Source organism: Danio rerio, chromosome 25, assembly GCF_052040795.2.
Source record: "Danio rerio strain M-AB ecotype USA chromosome 25, GRCz13ab, whole genome shotgun sequence".
NCBI classification, from domain to species: domain Eukaryota; kingdom Metazoa; phylum Chordata; class Actinopteri; order Cypriniformes; family Danionidae; genus Danio; species Danio rerio.
The window spans coordinates 2,962,142-2,977,553 of record NC_141045.1 but is presented as its reverse complement, the minus strand read 5'-3'; the positions used below and the strand labels follow the sequence as shown (position 1 = coordinate 2,977,553).

Sequence of the window (15,412 nt, the reverse complement as noted above, 5' to 3'; positions counted from 1 at the left end):
TTTTCTTACATTTTTTCTTCAGTTAACAATGCATTTCGATCTTATTTTCAGTGATGTCTCACTAAAATAACCCTTGTGTGAACCGTCTGTGTGTTGCCAGGTGTTCCAGATGGACGTGAAGCTGGAGAACATTCAGAAGATCCTGCTGGAGCATTTCCAACCCAAATCCGAGCTCCTCCAGAGGCCGAGTCCGCTGAGCTCGCGGGTCACCGTCATGAAGAGACTGGGCGTCAGTATGGATGAAACCCAATGAGACGCACACAGAGTCAAACACTGAGGGAAACAAACACAGGCCCGGACCAGGAGCCTGACCATTACCCTTCTGAACATCATACAAGTGTGGCCACATGAGCCGAATGTGGCTTTATAGATGGCGATGGGATGGGAGTTTTCATTATTTGGACGCCATCTCTCTGGTTGGATTGGTTTTATGGTCGGTGATCGGCACGAGACTATTGGACGATTGGTTTTGATCGAGCAGGGAGGGGTTTTTGACCATTACAAGGATGCACTGCTATTTATTTATTTGTTTATGTATTTAAGTGAGAACACTATAGTACCACTATATACCACCCAGCAACACCTTAGCGACCACATAGCAACCATGTAAAACACCTTAGCAACCACTACAATAATTGTAATTACATGACAACTGTGGTGCAGATATATACAGCAGGATCTGAACATCGTTGTTTGAGACAATTTTGGTTGATTAAAGTCCAACAATAACAGGATCGAAGGATTAATTGATTGATTGATTGATTGATTGATTGATTGGTTGATTGATTGATTGATTGATTGGTTGGCTGATTGATTGATTGGTTGGTTGGTTAGTTGATTTATTGATTGGTTGATTGATTGATTAATTGGTTGATTGGTTGGTTGATTGGTTGATTGATTGATTGATTGATTGATTGATTGATTGATTGATTGATTGATTGATTGATTGATTGATTGATTGATTGATTGATTGATTGACTGACTGAGAATGATTGATTGGTTGATTGGTTGGTTGGTTAGTTGATTTATTGATTGATTTATTTATTATTGATTGATTGACTGATTTATTGATTGATTAGTCGGTTGGTTGGTTAGTTGATTGGTTGGTTGGTTGGTTGGCTGATTGGTTGGCTGAATGATTGGTTGGTTGGTTGGTTGATTATTGATTGGTTGATTGATTGATTAATTGATTGATTGGTTGTTTGGTTAGTTGATTGATTGATCGATTGATTGATTGATTGATTGACTGACTGATTGATTGATTGATTGATTGATTGATTGATTGATTGATTGATTGATTGATTGATTGATTGATTAATTGATTGATTGATTGATTGATTGATTGATTGGTGGGTTGGTTGATTGGTTTGTTTATTTAAAGTGGTAAAAACTCAGAATTTAGGCTGAACTGTACATTTTCATTTATTGGATGCCATCTCTCGGATTGGATTGTTTTTATGGTCAGCGATCAGCAAGAGGGATTGATTGAACACTGTCCATTGGACACATTTTGATTGATGGCTTTTGCAAGTTGAAGAAAAGATGCAATTTGTGATGCACATTGATGCACTCGTATTTATTTATGTATTTGTTTGTTGATTTGTTGATTTGTTTAGGTAAGAACACTATAGAAATCACCAAGCAACATGACATCACATAACATTGCAGTTTGAGACCATTTTGGTTGATTTAAGTCCAAATAAAACAGGATTCGTTTGTTCGTTTGTTTGTTGGGCAATCAGTACGACGGATTGAACACTGTCCATTGGACACGTTTTGATTGATGGTTTTTGCAAACAAAAGAAAAAGTTGCAATTCTAAATAATTTTTTTGACTTTGACTTTTTGAATTTATTTCTTTACTCATTTATAGTGAGCACATAGCAACCATGTAAAACACCTTAGCAACCACTAAAATAATTCTAATTACATGACAGCTGTTATGCAAAAATATACAGGGGAATTAAAACATCATTGTTTGAGACGGTCTTGGTTGATTAAAGTCCAACCATAACAGGATTTGTTCATTCGATCATTCGTTTGTTCGTTTGTTCGTTTGTTTGTTTGTTCATTTATTTGTTTATTCATTTGTTTGTTCATTCATTCAGTTTGTTCATTCATTTGTTTGTTTGTTCGTTCATTTGTCCATTTGTTTGTTCAGTTATTCATTGTTCATTCATTTATATATTTATATATTTTATATTATATATTTTATATTTATTTATTTATTCATTTATTATTTTTTTATTCCTTCATTTATTTATTTATTTGTTTATTTTATTTTTTATTTATCCATTTATTCATTTATTTATTTATTATTCAATTATTTATTTACTCTTTATTTATTTATTGATTGATTGATTGATTGATTGATTGATTGATTGATTGATTGATTGATTGATTGATTGATTGAGAACAGTTTATTTATTCATCCTTTTTTCCACGTACCAACACCTTAATGACCACATCACAACCAAGCAAATTTCTGCAACAACCACTTTAAAAATCTAATAATATGACAACAGATATGGAAGGACTAGAACAACCTTTTCTGGAACAGTTTTGGTCAACTATGGTCTATTCATGCAAAAACAATAGGATGCACTGCGTTTATTAATTTACTTATTCGTTCATTCATTCATTCATTCGTTCGTTCATTCATTCAATTTTGCACTGAGTACCACATAGTGACACCCTAGCCATCACACCACAACCATGCAGAAGAGTTTTGAAAAACACAAATATTATAATCATAAATTCTCTTTTTATTGCTACAATGAGGAAATTGTTAAAATATTCTTGTGTTGTTGCCACCTACTGGTGGTTTAAGTGTCATATTTATTTATTGATTATAGGCCTAAAACCAGCCATGATACCAGCACAAAAACACAGTTTAAATATCATTACCAACAAAAAATCCCCCAAAAATTAGGATACCTTCCATATTGTCACTATTTCAAACAATACACTTCTGTTTTTCCCATAGGAATCTTTAAGTCACTAAAGGTCCCTTTCAAATGTGCAGTTTTATTCAATCTTTGACTTAATCTGAACTGAAATATGAAGAGAGGGCGGGGCATAGGGTAGCTCCTCCCCTTAAAAACTGCCAATAGTGTTCAGTAATGAACCAAACAGACCAGAAGAGAATCCCAACATTTCAAACTTTAATTAGCTTGTGAACTTGACAGCTTTATTGGAAGAACTACAATCCCATGATGCATTGCACACGTATCAATCAAATGATAGAAAAAGATTAAACTATTAATTAAAAGTAGTTTGTTGTATTTATACAAATAGTATATTTTATGGTTATATGTAGTGACATGAGTGGGCAGGGCTAATTCGCTCCAGCTCCCTGATTGGTGGAATTCTGCACAGCATTGTGGGTAATGTAGTTTTTCTCACAAATGATGCTAATAAGCATGACTGTTTTCAAAATTCTGACATATTTGTGTTCATCAAAACATTTGATGTTGATTAGCTTCCTCACAACAGCTTTATTATTCAAAATAAGTTGGAAAATCTATGAATAACTCTTTCCCGAGGGATTTAAGAGTGTCCTTCAGACTCGTATTTGGTCATTTCTTGCAAACAAAACAAAATGGTGGATCACATTTCCATGCGCTCTGGGAATGAATGATGTATGGCTGCGGTGGAGCTTATCAAAATAGCAAAACAGCCGTGATCGATTGTAATGAAGTTTAATAGCGCGCTGAGAAAGGAGGGCATTCACGACTGTTGACGTTGAGAAAAGAGCCAAAATTCCCAACAGCGCATCTGTCAGAATCCCAAATGCTCCACAATAGCATGTTTTTTAAGCTCGCGGCACCTTTCAGATGTGAATCTCTGCCTGTTTTTCTCAGCCGCCATAATTAAATGCTGAAAGGTGAAGTGAGCTAGCAGAAAATAAGGCAGTTAATGAGATACAAAAGACATTTTGAAACCACAAAGCTGTGTTGAGGAGAAAGCTGGATCTGTTCTGCAAACATGCACCTCTGTTGGCTGTTTCCCTGCTGTAAAATTAATACTGAGGGGTTTTAGGATGCATAAAAAACCAAAGAGGGTGATACAGTGTAACATATGATTCTGGCACTGAAGTTGAGGATCCAAATGTAGCATCGTTATTAACAAGAGTAGTCAGACAATGGTTACAAGCAGGAGCAAATGTTAACATAAAGAGCAATCCAAAAGAGTGGTCGTGTCGGATGTAGGGATGGCTGACTTGAAACTGACAAGTGATCAGGTGATGTGACTAAAGCGATTCAAAGCATCGTCATTTCAGAAGCGTTTCGAGACCTGGCAAATCTGTGTTTAACTAACCCTCCATCTCATATAGCCTAGTGGACCGTGCATGAGCACAGCTCTAAGTTCGAATCCTGACCTGTACCAATATTCTGAAATTACGACTTGATGTATTTTATTAATGTTACATTTTTTCTGACCAACAACAAGGCATATTACACACACGTTACAAGAACAGAGCATTTAAAAACTAACATTATAACTAAACATTTATATCTTAACTGAAGCTGTTCCAGAGGAACACATAAACTACCACTAGGTGTCACTGTAGAGACAGATTTCAAAACACTAAAGTGCAAGTGATGTCGAGATCCTAAAGTGCAAGTGTTTTGAAACACTGCACCAAAGCATGATCCGAAACACCCAGGTCACGTGACTAAAGTGTTTCAAAACACCCAGGTCACGTGACTAAAGTGTTTCGAAACATCAGGTCATGTGACTAAGGTGATTCGAATTACCAAGGTCATGTAACTAAGGTGATATGAAACACCCAGGTCACATGACTAAAGTGTTTCGAAACATCAGGTCACGTAACTGAGGTGATGGGAAACAGCCAGGTCATGTGACTAAGGTGATTCGAGTTACCCAGGTCACTTGACTAAAGTGTTTCGAAACATCAGGTCACGTGACTAAGCTAATTGGAAACACTCAGGTCACGTGACTAAAGTGTTTCAAAACATCAGGTCATGTGACTAAAGTGTTTCGAAACATCAGGTCACGTGACAGGTGATTTGAAACACCCAGGTCACGTGACTAAGGTGTTTCAAAACATCAGGTCACGTGACTAAAGTGTTTTGAAACACCTAGGTCACGTGACTAAAGTGTTTCAAAACATCAGGTCACGTGACTAAGCTAATTGGAAACACCCAGGTCACGTGACTAAAGTGTTTAAAAACATCAGGTCATGTGACTAAAGTGTTTAAAAACATCAGGTCATGTGACTAAAGTGTTTCAAAACATCAGGTCATGTGACTAAAGTGTTTCAAAACATCAGGTCATGTGACTAAAGTGTTTCGAAACATCAGGTCACGTGACTAAGGTGATTGGAAACACCCAGGTCACGTGACTAAGGTGTTTCAAAACATCAGGTCACGTGACTAAGGACTATTATTTATGAAAAATATACTAATTCATAATATGCAGACACATGCAAATACATGCAAGCATATTTCAAACTTTGAACTCACTGTCATAATGATAATAGTAATAGTAAATAAATAATAATTTACTAATAATTTTCTGCCATAATATTTCATTAACACTAAATCTTAATTCAGTGCAAACACATCATCATTTCTTCATAATAAAACAGTACTTTGTACCCTAAGTTATTTATAATTTTTATTTATTTACAGATTTTTATTTATTTTGTGTATAAAACTTTCACAAAACCAGAATTGGCTGGATAAAGTCTTGTTTTTGTCCTGTGGATATGAGCGTATGCCTAAGATATGGGCTGTCCTCCTGCTGCTGACACTGACTGTACAGTTTTATAAAGCATACAGAAATGTAAATACTGTAGTAAAGCCTTATTCATGTCCATGTAGTGCTGATGGATTGATGAAATGATAACCTGTGATCTGTTGTAAACATTCGCTCCAGATAACTGTGGTGTAAATAAAACATGCATTTACAGTAATTACATCTCGTGTTTTGTATGACAATACCTCTTTTTTTAATAATATGTGGTAACGATTACCTCAAATGGGGTGACAGTGGCTCAGTGGTAATCACTGTCACCTCACAGCAAGAAGGTCACTGGTTTGAGTCTCGGCTGGGTCAGTTGGCATTTCTGTGTGGAGTTTGCATGTTCTCACCGTGTTGGCGTGAGTTTCCTCCGGTTGCTCCGGTTTCCCCCACAGTCCAAACACATAGGGGAATTGATTAACTAAACTGGCCGTAGTGTATAAGTGTGTGTGTGAATGAGTGTGTATGGGTGTTTCCTAGTACTGGGTTACAGCTGGAAGGGCATCCACTGTGTAAAACTTATGCTGGAATCAGAGGTCGCGTTAACCGAATATTTTCCGTCATTGGTAAATTTTTACAGCCGTGACGAAAAAAATCTGAAGGTGATTCGTCATTTTGACGGATTATGCTGAGGGTGATCTATTGTAATTTGCAGCTAACTGTAATTCCCACTCCTGTCCAGCTGATGGCGATTATCCTTGTTTTGTCTCCTCTTTGTCACCGCTGGGTACAGTTGCAACAATAGCCCCTTTCACACATACAGACCTTTCCGGAAAATTACCGGCAATTTTCCGGAAAGGTTGTATGTGTGAACAGGTCCTTTTTGAAAATACCGGTAAATTCGTTCTGGCTATTTTCCGGAAAGAGAAGTTGTAACATTACCGGCAGTTTGCCGGAATGCTGCGCTGTGTGAACCAATGACTGTAAAAAATATGGACGACGCGACAGCCCTTTTTCCCATTGAACGCCTTGAGGGCAAAACGCCTGCTTGACGGGCACAAACGGTCGCAAAAGACTGCTGAAATTGGAGCCTTGACATGCGCAGAAGGACTGTCTGATGGAGCCAAAGGAGGAGCCGCGAAAATGAGCGGAGTCGAGCTTCCAACCAAACGCTTTATGTAAAATCAACCACGCCCCCCAACTTCTCAGCATGCGTTTGCTGTCATATCAACACAAATGGATGTAATAACATTAACAAATATGAGGGTTTTATATAATTAAAGCGCTCAAGCTCCGGGCCGCAGCGCATAACCTACTCGCGGCGTCGCGGGTTGATTCCGGCTCGCATGCGGCAGCGCCGGCTCGCTCGGCCGCTGCATCTGGCTCGATTGACTCGGGCTGGAATCGGGTAGTGAGTCCAGGCATCCGGAGTAGGTCCAGCAGAGGTAGTCAGTCTGAGCTCTAAGGGATAAGTCTCCGGCAGGCGAGAATCTAGCTGGAACTGTGTTTTGCTATCTGGGTGGCTAGGCGTGTATCAGCAAACTAATAAAGCCCGAAAAAAGCCCTGACCTTAGCGAATAAACAGTGTTCCACCAGGATCATGTATGTCAGAAACTATAGTTTACTGCTGAACTCATTTTGTCATGGTAAAATAACACAGAAATCGAATAATAACACGTCAGTCTCCTGCTGAAGCTCAGACGCGCTGCTTTGAGAAACTGTCAATCACAGCTGTCAATCACGATGACACGCCCAGCATTAAATTACTGCTAAAAACAAACTGTTTACAAAAATGAAGATCTGCACCTATTTCAGCACAATAATCTGCGCCTTAATCGACCAGAACCATCTTTCGGGACATTTTATTGCAAGTGTAATAAATTTTTTTATTTGGGCTCAAGTCTCCTTCATTAACACGGAGGAGGCGGGCTTTATGACTTGTACTGCAGCCAGCCCCCAGGGGGCGATCTAACGGCCGAGACCTTCACTCAAATGCAGGCTTGCGGCACACTTGGTGTGAACGCAGAAGGAAGATTCCCGTAATAAGCGCGTGCACGTCTAGAACGTGCTGACGTGAGACGTCTGCTTTAGCCAATCACAACAGTCAGACGCATTTACGTCCGCGCGGTTTATGAGAATAAAAGCCTTTGAATATTTTTCCAGGCACATTTAGCTTCTAGAAGTTAGTCAGATCACGTTTATATGTTCTTCTTAATGCCAACTGTGTAAATAATCATCGATGAGATGCTTATGACAAGCCGTTGTTTGTTTACCTTCAAGCTTTGATGTGCCTGTGAAACAGCCTGTGAGCGCCTGCACACGCACATATTATGAACATCTCGACATGCGAATATGATCCTGCGAAAGTTGTTCACAATATTGATCATCCACAGAGTTTGTAATTTAGTCAAATGTTTACAAATACAAGCGCAGCCGTTTAAAGCTCATTTGTGGTGAATGATGTCAGAATTTACCGGTATTTTGGAATGGATGTGTGAATGCTCTTTTCCGGAAAATTTCCGTAACGTCCTCGCCTGTGTGAACAGCGCTTATTTGAATATACCGGTAAAGTCGTTCCGGAAATTTTCCGGATATTTACCAGTATCACTGTGTGAAAGGGGCTAATGTCAAAGCAGCTGAGTGTGAGAGGTTTCTTTAAACGGCCAAATAGACGTGATATTAATAATGAAGGGGGAAAAAGAGGAAGTGAGGCAGTGGACGATGAAGAACAAACAGACAAAACAACGATCCAACCAAGCGGCAGCTAGCAAGGAGGTCAGGTTTATTGTTTTTATATTGATTTTCTTGTGCACTACACAATAATTTATTCATTCATTTTCTTGTCGGCTTAGTCCCTTTAATAATCCAGGGTCGCCACAGCGGAATGAACCGCCAACTTATCCAGCACATTCATCTTCAATGCCCTCTCCTTCATCTTACCCCAGACATGCTCAATAATGTTCATGTCTGGTGACTGGGCCGGCCAGTCCTGGACCACCTTGACCTTCTTTGCTTTCAGGAGCTTTGATGTGGAGGCTGAAGTATGAGGAGCGCTATCCCGCTGGAGAATTGTCCCTCTCCTGTGGTTTGTAATGTAATGGGCAGCACAGATGTCTTGACACCTCATGCTGTTGATGTTGCAGATCTCTCACACGCCCCCATACTGAATGCAACCCCAAACCATGACTTTTCCTTCACCAAACTTGACTGATTTCTATGAGAATCTTGGTCAATGAGGGTTCCAGTAGGTCTTCTGCAGCATTTGTGATGATTGCGATGCAACTCAACAGATAACAAATCCAACTTCTGCCACTTTTCCAAATGATCAACTAGAAGTCGAGTCATTGTCTGTTGCTATTACAATTGGGATCCGCGCCAAGACTTTTGTCAGGTAGTGTATAATCAGACTGCTGACTGCTGTACAATGTCAGGCTCATTACTCAAACAGAAGTTGACTGTAAAGCCCCTCCTGGACAGTGTGTGTGTGTGTGTGTGTGTGTGTGTGTGTGTGTGTGTATGACCTGCTGACAGGCTACACCGTGTGTCCATCACTGTGCACCTGTGGCCGCAGAGCAGAGCAATAATGAAAGCAGATATCGCTGTGAACAGGTGTGGTCGAGAGACGAGTGCAGCTGTGCCTCTTCTGTGCTACAAATAGCAGAAAACAGTTGCAGCGGCGGCTGGTGTGTGTGTGTGTTTGACTGAGCGGCAGTGACTCGTCTGTGTGTCCAGCCCTCTGTCTACACATACACAGAAGCGCACATATGCTCAGAAACACATGCACGCACACACACACACACACACACATAAACATGCACACACAGACACAAAAACTTGCACACATACACAAACAGACATATGCACACACGCATACACACAAACATGCACGCACACACATACAAGTGTGCACACATACACACACAGACACATGCACACACACAAACACACACATGCACACACACAAATAGGCACACACACATGCACACAAACACACACATGCATAGAAACAGGCATGCACAGGCAAACACAAACACGCACACACACAAGCACAGAAACACTAGTACACACACATACACTGAAACACACACACACACTAATGTATGCACACAAACAAACATACACACACACCCACAAAAATGCAAACAAGCACACACACATACACATACACACACTTAAACGTGCACATACACATGCACAGAAACACACACACACAGACACACAAACATGCACACATATACACAGACAGACATGTGCACACGAACACACGAACACAAACATGCACACACACATGCACACAAACACACACATGCATAGAAACAGGCATGCACAGGCAAACACAAACATGCACACACATACACACACACACACACACGCACAGAAACACTAGTACACATACACACTAATGTATGCACACAAACAAACATACACATGCACCCACAAAAATACACACATGCACACCAACACACACAAACACGTACACACACTTAATCGTGCACATACACATGCACAGAAACACACACACAAACACACAAACATGCATGCACACACACACACACACACACACACAAGTATGCACACATACACACACAGACACATGCACACACACATACACACAAACACGCACACACACAAATAGGCACACACACATGCACACAAACACACACATGCATAGAAACAGGCATGCACAGGCAAACACAAACATACACACACACGCATAGAAACACACACACACACACACACACACACACACACACTAATGTATGCACACAAACAAACATACACATGCACCCACAAAAATGCACACAAGCACACACACATACATGTACACACACTTAAACGTGCACATACACATGCACAGAAACACACACACACAAACATGCACACATATACTCAAACAGACATGTGCACACACGCACACAAACACAAACATGCACGCACACAAATAGGCACACACACATGCACACAAACACACACATGCATAGAAACAGGCATGCACAGGCAAACACAAACATGCACACACACGCACAGAAACACACATACACACACATACACTGAAACACACACACACACACACACTGTATGTGTGTATGTATGCACACAAACAAACATACACATGCACCCACAAAAATGCACACAAGCACACACATGCACACCAACACACACAAACACGTACACAGACTTAATCGTGCACATACATATGCACAGAAACACACACACAGACACGCAAACATGCACACATATACACAAACAGACATGTGCACACACGCACACAAACACAAACATGCATGCACACACATACACACAAGTGTGCACACATACACACAGACATATGCACACACACATAAACACAAACATGCACACAAACACACACATGCATAGAAACAGGCATGCACAGGCAAAAACAAACATGCACACACAGAAACACACACACACACACACACTAATGTATGCACACAAACAAACATACACGTGCACCCACAAAAATGCACAAAAGCACACACACATGCACACCAACACACACACATACACGTGCACACACTTAATCGTGCACATACACATGCACAGAAACACACGCACAGACACACAAACATGCACACATATACACAAACAGACATGTGCACACAATGCACACAAACATGCACGCACACATACACACAAGTGTGCACACATACACACAGACACATGCACGCACACATACACACAAACATACAGACACAAACATGCACACCCACAAATAGGCACACATACAGACACATGCACACACTAGCACACACACATGCACACAAACACACACATGCATGCACAGGCAAACACAAACATGCACACATACATAAACACACAAATGTATGCACACACACACACACACACACACACACACACACACACAACAAACGTCTGCACTGGTGAAGAGTGTTTGTGTGCTGGAAACACTTCACTGCTGCTGCTGGTTTGACCATCCAGGACAATCACAGACATGAGGACGCACACAGCTGCTGACGAGCCACATCACGGGTCAGGACACACACACACACACACACTGAGAGAGAGAGAGGGACAGAGACATGACACGCACACACAGACATACACACACCCAGGCACAGCTGTTGCTGCTGTTGTTAAAGCCCTTTAAATGTGGACGAGAATCTCCATCATCAGCTTTGAAGGACGTGATATACAGTACAGTCCTGATCAACCAGAGCTGCTCAGCTCACATGCTGTTCGCTTTCTATTTAAAGACACATAAACATTGGTTTCTGATATGAAAAGCTATTATAAAGTTTAGAGATAATGTTTATTATGCAAACCACACTGTAAACAATGCAGGCTTCCACATGATTCCTTCTATTGTCCCAACACAAATTGATCAACTTAATTAATTTTACAAATATAAGCAGATTGAACACAAAACATTTAGGTTGTCTCAAAAAATAATTCTGGTAATTCAGTTAATTTTAGATTTTTATTTTTATTTATTTAGCTCAAGTAGTTTGACCAAGCAGCTAAACTAGTTTTTGAGTGCAGTTCATTGACAAAATTAATAAGTTATATAATAAATATTAGATAAGTAATATTGCTAAGTTGCTATGTTAAAATACTCTGAATGTTTTATATCTTGTTACAGACATACACTGAAAAAAAGTGTTGCATGCAGAACTGTTGCAAACAATTTATTTGTGTTGAATTTAAACAAACAAATTAAGTTTAATAATGTTCAACTTAATTTGTTTGTTTAAATTCAACACAAATAAATTGTTAAGAACCACTTAATGTAAAAAAATTTAGTAAATCTAAGGAATCATCTTTGAATATTTTTTTTCAGTGTACAGAGTCATCCTGCAACTGCTTTGCAGCATATGAAATGTCCCAAAGCCTATTTTTACTGTCCAAAATGGGGGGGGGGGATGTTGTTTTTACTCTCTGATAGTCAAAGCAAATTCAAATATATATATATATAAATAAATCGATTTAAATGTTAAAAATGCATTTAAAAATTCATGTGTTTTATACAAAAGTGTTTTATGTAAATTCGGACGACATGTCCACATATGGGGCGAGGCAGTGGCGCAGTAGGTAGTGCGGTCGCCTCACAGCAGGAAGGTCGCTGGGTCGCTGGTTCTAACCTCGGCTCAGTTGGCGTTTCTGTGTGGAGTTTGCATGTTCTCCCTGCCTTCGCGTGGGTTTCCTCCTGGTGCTCTGGTTTCCCCCACAGTCCAAAGACATGCGTAGGGCTAGACGGAATCTGAGGACGTTTTTTGCTATTTCTGCTAAGAATTTTGGCAAAAATCGAAGAATTTTGGATTTCTGCGGAATTATTTTGGGGGTATCCAGCGGAGTATCATAACTTACACTTTAACATATTCAATAAAAAGTAATAAATACTGAATAAAAACTGAATAAATTGTGATTTACACATTTACTCAAGTTAATAAACAGAATTAATGATGGGCTAAAAAAACTGCAGAAATCTGCGGAATTCTGTGGAAAATCTGCGGAAAATCTGCGGAATTCAGCGCGCGCAGATTCCGTGTGGGCCTAGACATGCGGTACAGGTGAATTGGGTCGGCTAAATTGTCCGTAGTGTATAAGTGTGTGTGTGAATGTGTGTGTGGATGTTTCCCAGAGATGGCTTGCGGCTGGAAGGGCATCCGCTGCGTAAAAACTTGCTGGATAAGTTGGTGGGTCATTCCGCGGTGGCGACCCCGGATTAATAAAGGGACTAAGCCGACAAGAAAATGAATGAATGAATGTCCGCATATATAAACATCATTCTTCTCTAAAAGTACATCATATCAAAAGATGATACTTAGGTTTTATTCTAATTAGGTTCTAATAAGCCCAAATAGCAAAGAGAAATAAAAAATGCATGTAAAAAAAATAAGCCTTGGGCCTAAAGAGGATATAATATATATTATTATATTAACTGCATACATATAAATATACATATAATATGCGGTAAATACATAAATATAATATAAATGATATGACAGGGCGAAGCAGTGGCGTAGTAGGTATCACAGCAAGAAGGTCGCTGGTTCGAGCCTCGGCTTAGTTGCATGTTCTCCCTGCGTTCGCGTGGGTTTCCTCCGGGTGCTCCGGTTTCCCCTACAGTCCAAAGACATGCGGTACAGGTGAATTGGGTAGGCTAAATTGTTCGTAGTGTATGAGTGTGTGTGTGAATGTGTGTGTGGATGTTTCCCAGAGATTGGTTGCGGCTGGAAGGGCATCCGCTGCGTAAAAACTTGCTGGATAAGTTGGCGGTTCATTCCGCTGTGGCGACCCCGGATTAATAAAGGGACTAAGCCGACAAGAAAATGAATGAATGATGTAACATAGCAGTGCAACATCTAATAAGATTTTTATATAAACAGAAAGAAAGAGAATATATTGAGAAATTGGCTTAGTTTATAAATTAATTTCTAATATTGTTTAGTATCTAATTCAAATAATATTTATAATATTTAAAAAAATTATAAAACAATATAAGGGGAGGCGACGCAGTGGCGCAGTAGGTAGTGCTGTCGCCTTACAGCAAGAAGGTCGCTATTTCGAGCCTCGGCTGGGTCAGTAGGCGTTTCTGTGTGGAGTTTGCATGTTCTCCTCGTGTTGGTGTTGGTTTCCTCAGGGTGCTCCGGTTTCCCCCACAGTCCAAACACATGCAATTGTTAAATTAAATAAGCTAAACTGGCCGTAGTGTTTGAGTGTGTGTGAATGAGTGTGTATGGGTGTTTCCCAGTACTGGGTTGCTGATGGAAAGACATCCGCTGTGTAAAACTTTAGCTGCATAAGTTGGTGGTTCATTCTGCTGTGGCGACCCCTGATGAATACAGGGACTAAGCCGAAGGAAGATGAATGAATAATAATTTACTTATACCATGCATTGCTAAATAAAACAGGCTAAAACACTCATTTTAACAATGTTTTGTATTATTGTATGTAGATATGGGCGCTGTAGATATTGCACGAACTGTCTAAACCAAAAATCGTTCGAGTCATACTAATATCTGCCTCGGAATGTCCAATAAAAAAGCCTCATTAAAGTGTCATCTGGTGGTAATGAGGTTTTGACGGGCCGCGGCCGCGCGCAGGTGGGTCAGGCACGCGCCCTCACGCATAGCTGAGCAGATTAGCAGAGAAACGCGGCGCGGTCATGAAGGCCGTTCAAAGCCGCCGGTGAGTGTATGTGTCGAGCTCTCGGTCTGATGAAAACCTAGTTTGACTGGCTGCAGGTGAGCCTGGGTGATGAAAGAGCGATATATTCAGACAGGTGTTTCAGGCCAGTAGATCAGACCGGATTTAACCATATATGGGTAATGACGTATTGCAGTTGCAGACTCGCGGTTATAGTTAAATTAGTTTAAAAATTATTTGTTATTAATCAGAAATTCAACATAAATCTTAAGAATATTTTTACAACTTTTTTTATTTGTTTTAAAAAAAATTTATACACAAAATGCATGTCTCAATTTTCAACATTTTCTGAGGTTGCTATATATATATATATATATATATATATATATATATATAGTATAGAAAATATATATATACATACATATATATATATATATTTATACTTGTTTGATATATTTAACTGCACCGTTGGACAGAGGTAAAGTCTAGATGGGATACAGCTACGGATACATCAATATAGCATGTTTGTGGTGCTGTACAACAATAATTAATATTGTACAATAACGTGAGTGTTG

At 39.7% G+C, this 15,412-nt stretch overlaps 1 protein-coding gene across 29 annotated transcripts in view; it reads left to right on the top strand.

Annotated features, from left to right (window-relative positions):
- Window positions 1–1,721, top strand: part of kcnq1.2 (potassium voltage-gated channel, KQT-like subfamily, member 1.2) — a 234,529-nt gene extending 232,808 nt beyond the window's left edge. For 24 of the 29 annotated variants that reach the window (XR_015525978.1, XR_015525976.1, XR_015525980.1 and 21 more), the window contains one exon: window positions 101–1,721. Coding sequence is in view for 18 of the 29 variants with exons in the window: in XM_087311489.1 (XP_087167615.1) it covers window positions 101–253 (153 nt within the window). In the remaining 11 variants the exon portion in view is untranslated. The remainder of the gene's footprint in view (window positions 1–100) is intronic. The other 5 variants (XR_015525974.1, XR_015525973.1, XR_015525972.1 and 2 more) reach the window with 1 other exon arrangement.
- Window positions 1,722–15,412: the final 13,691 nt, after the last annotated feature.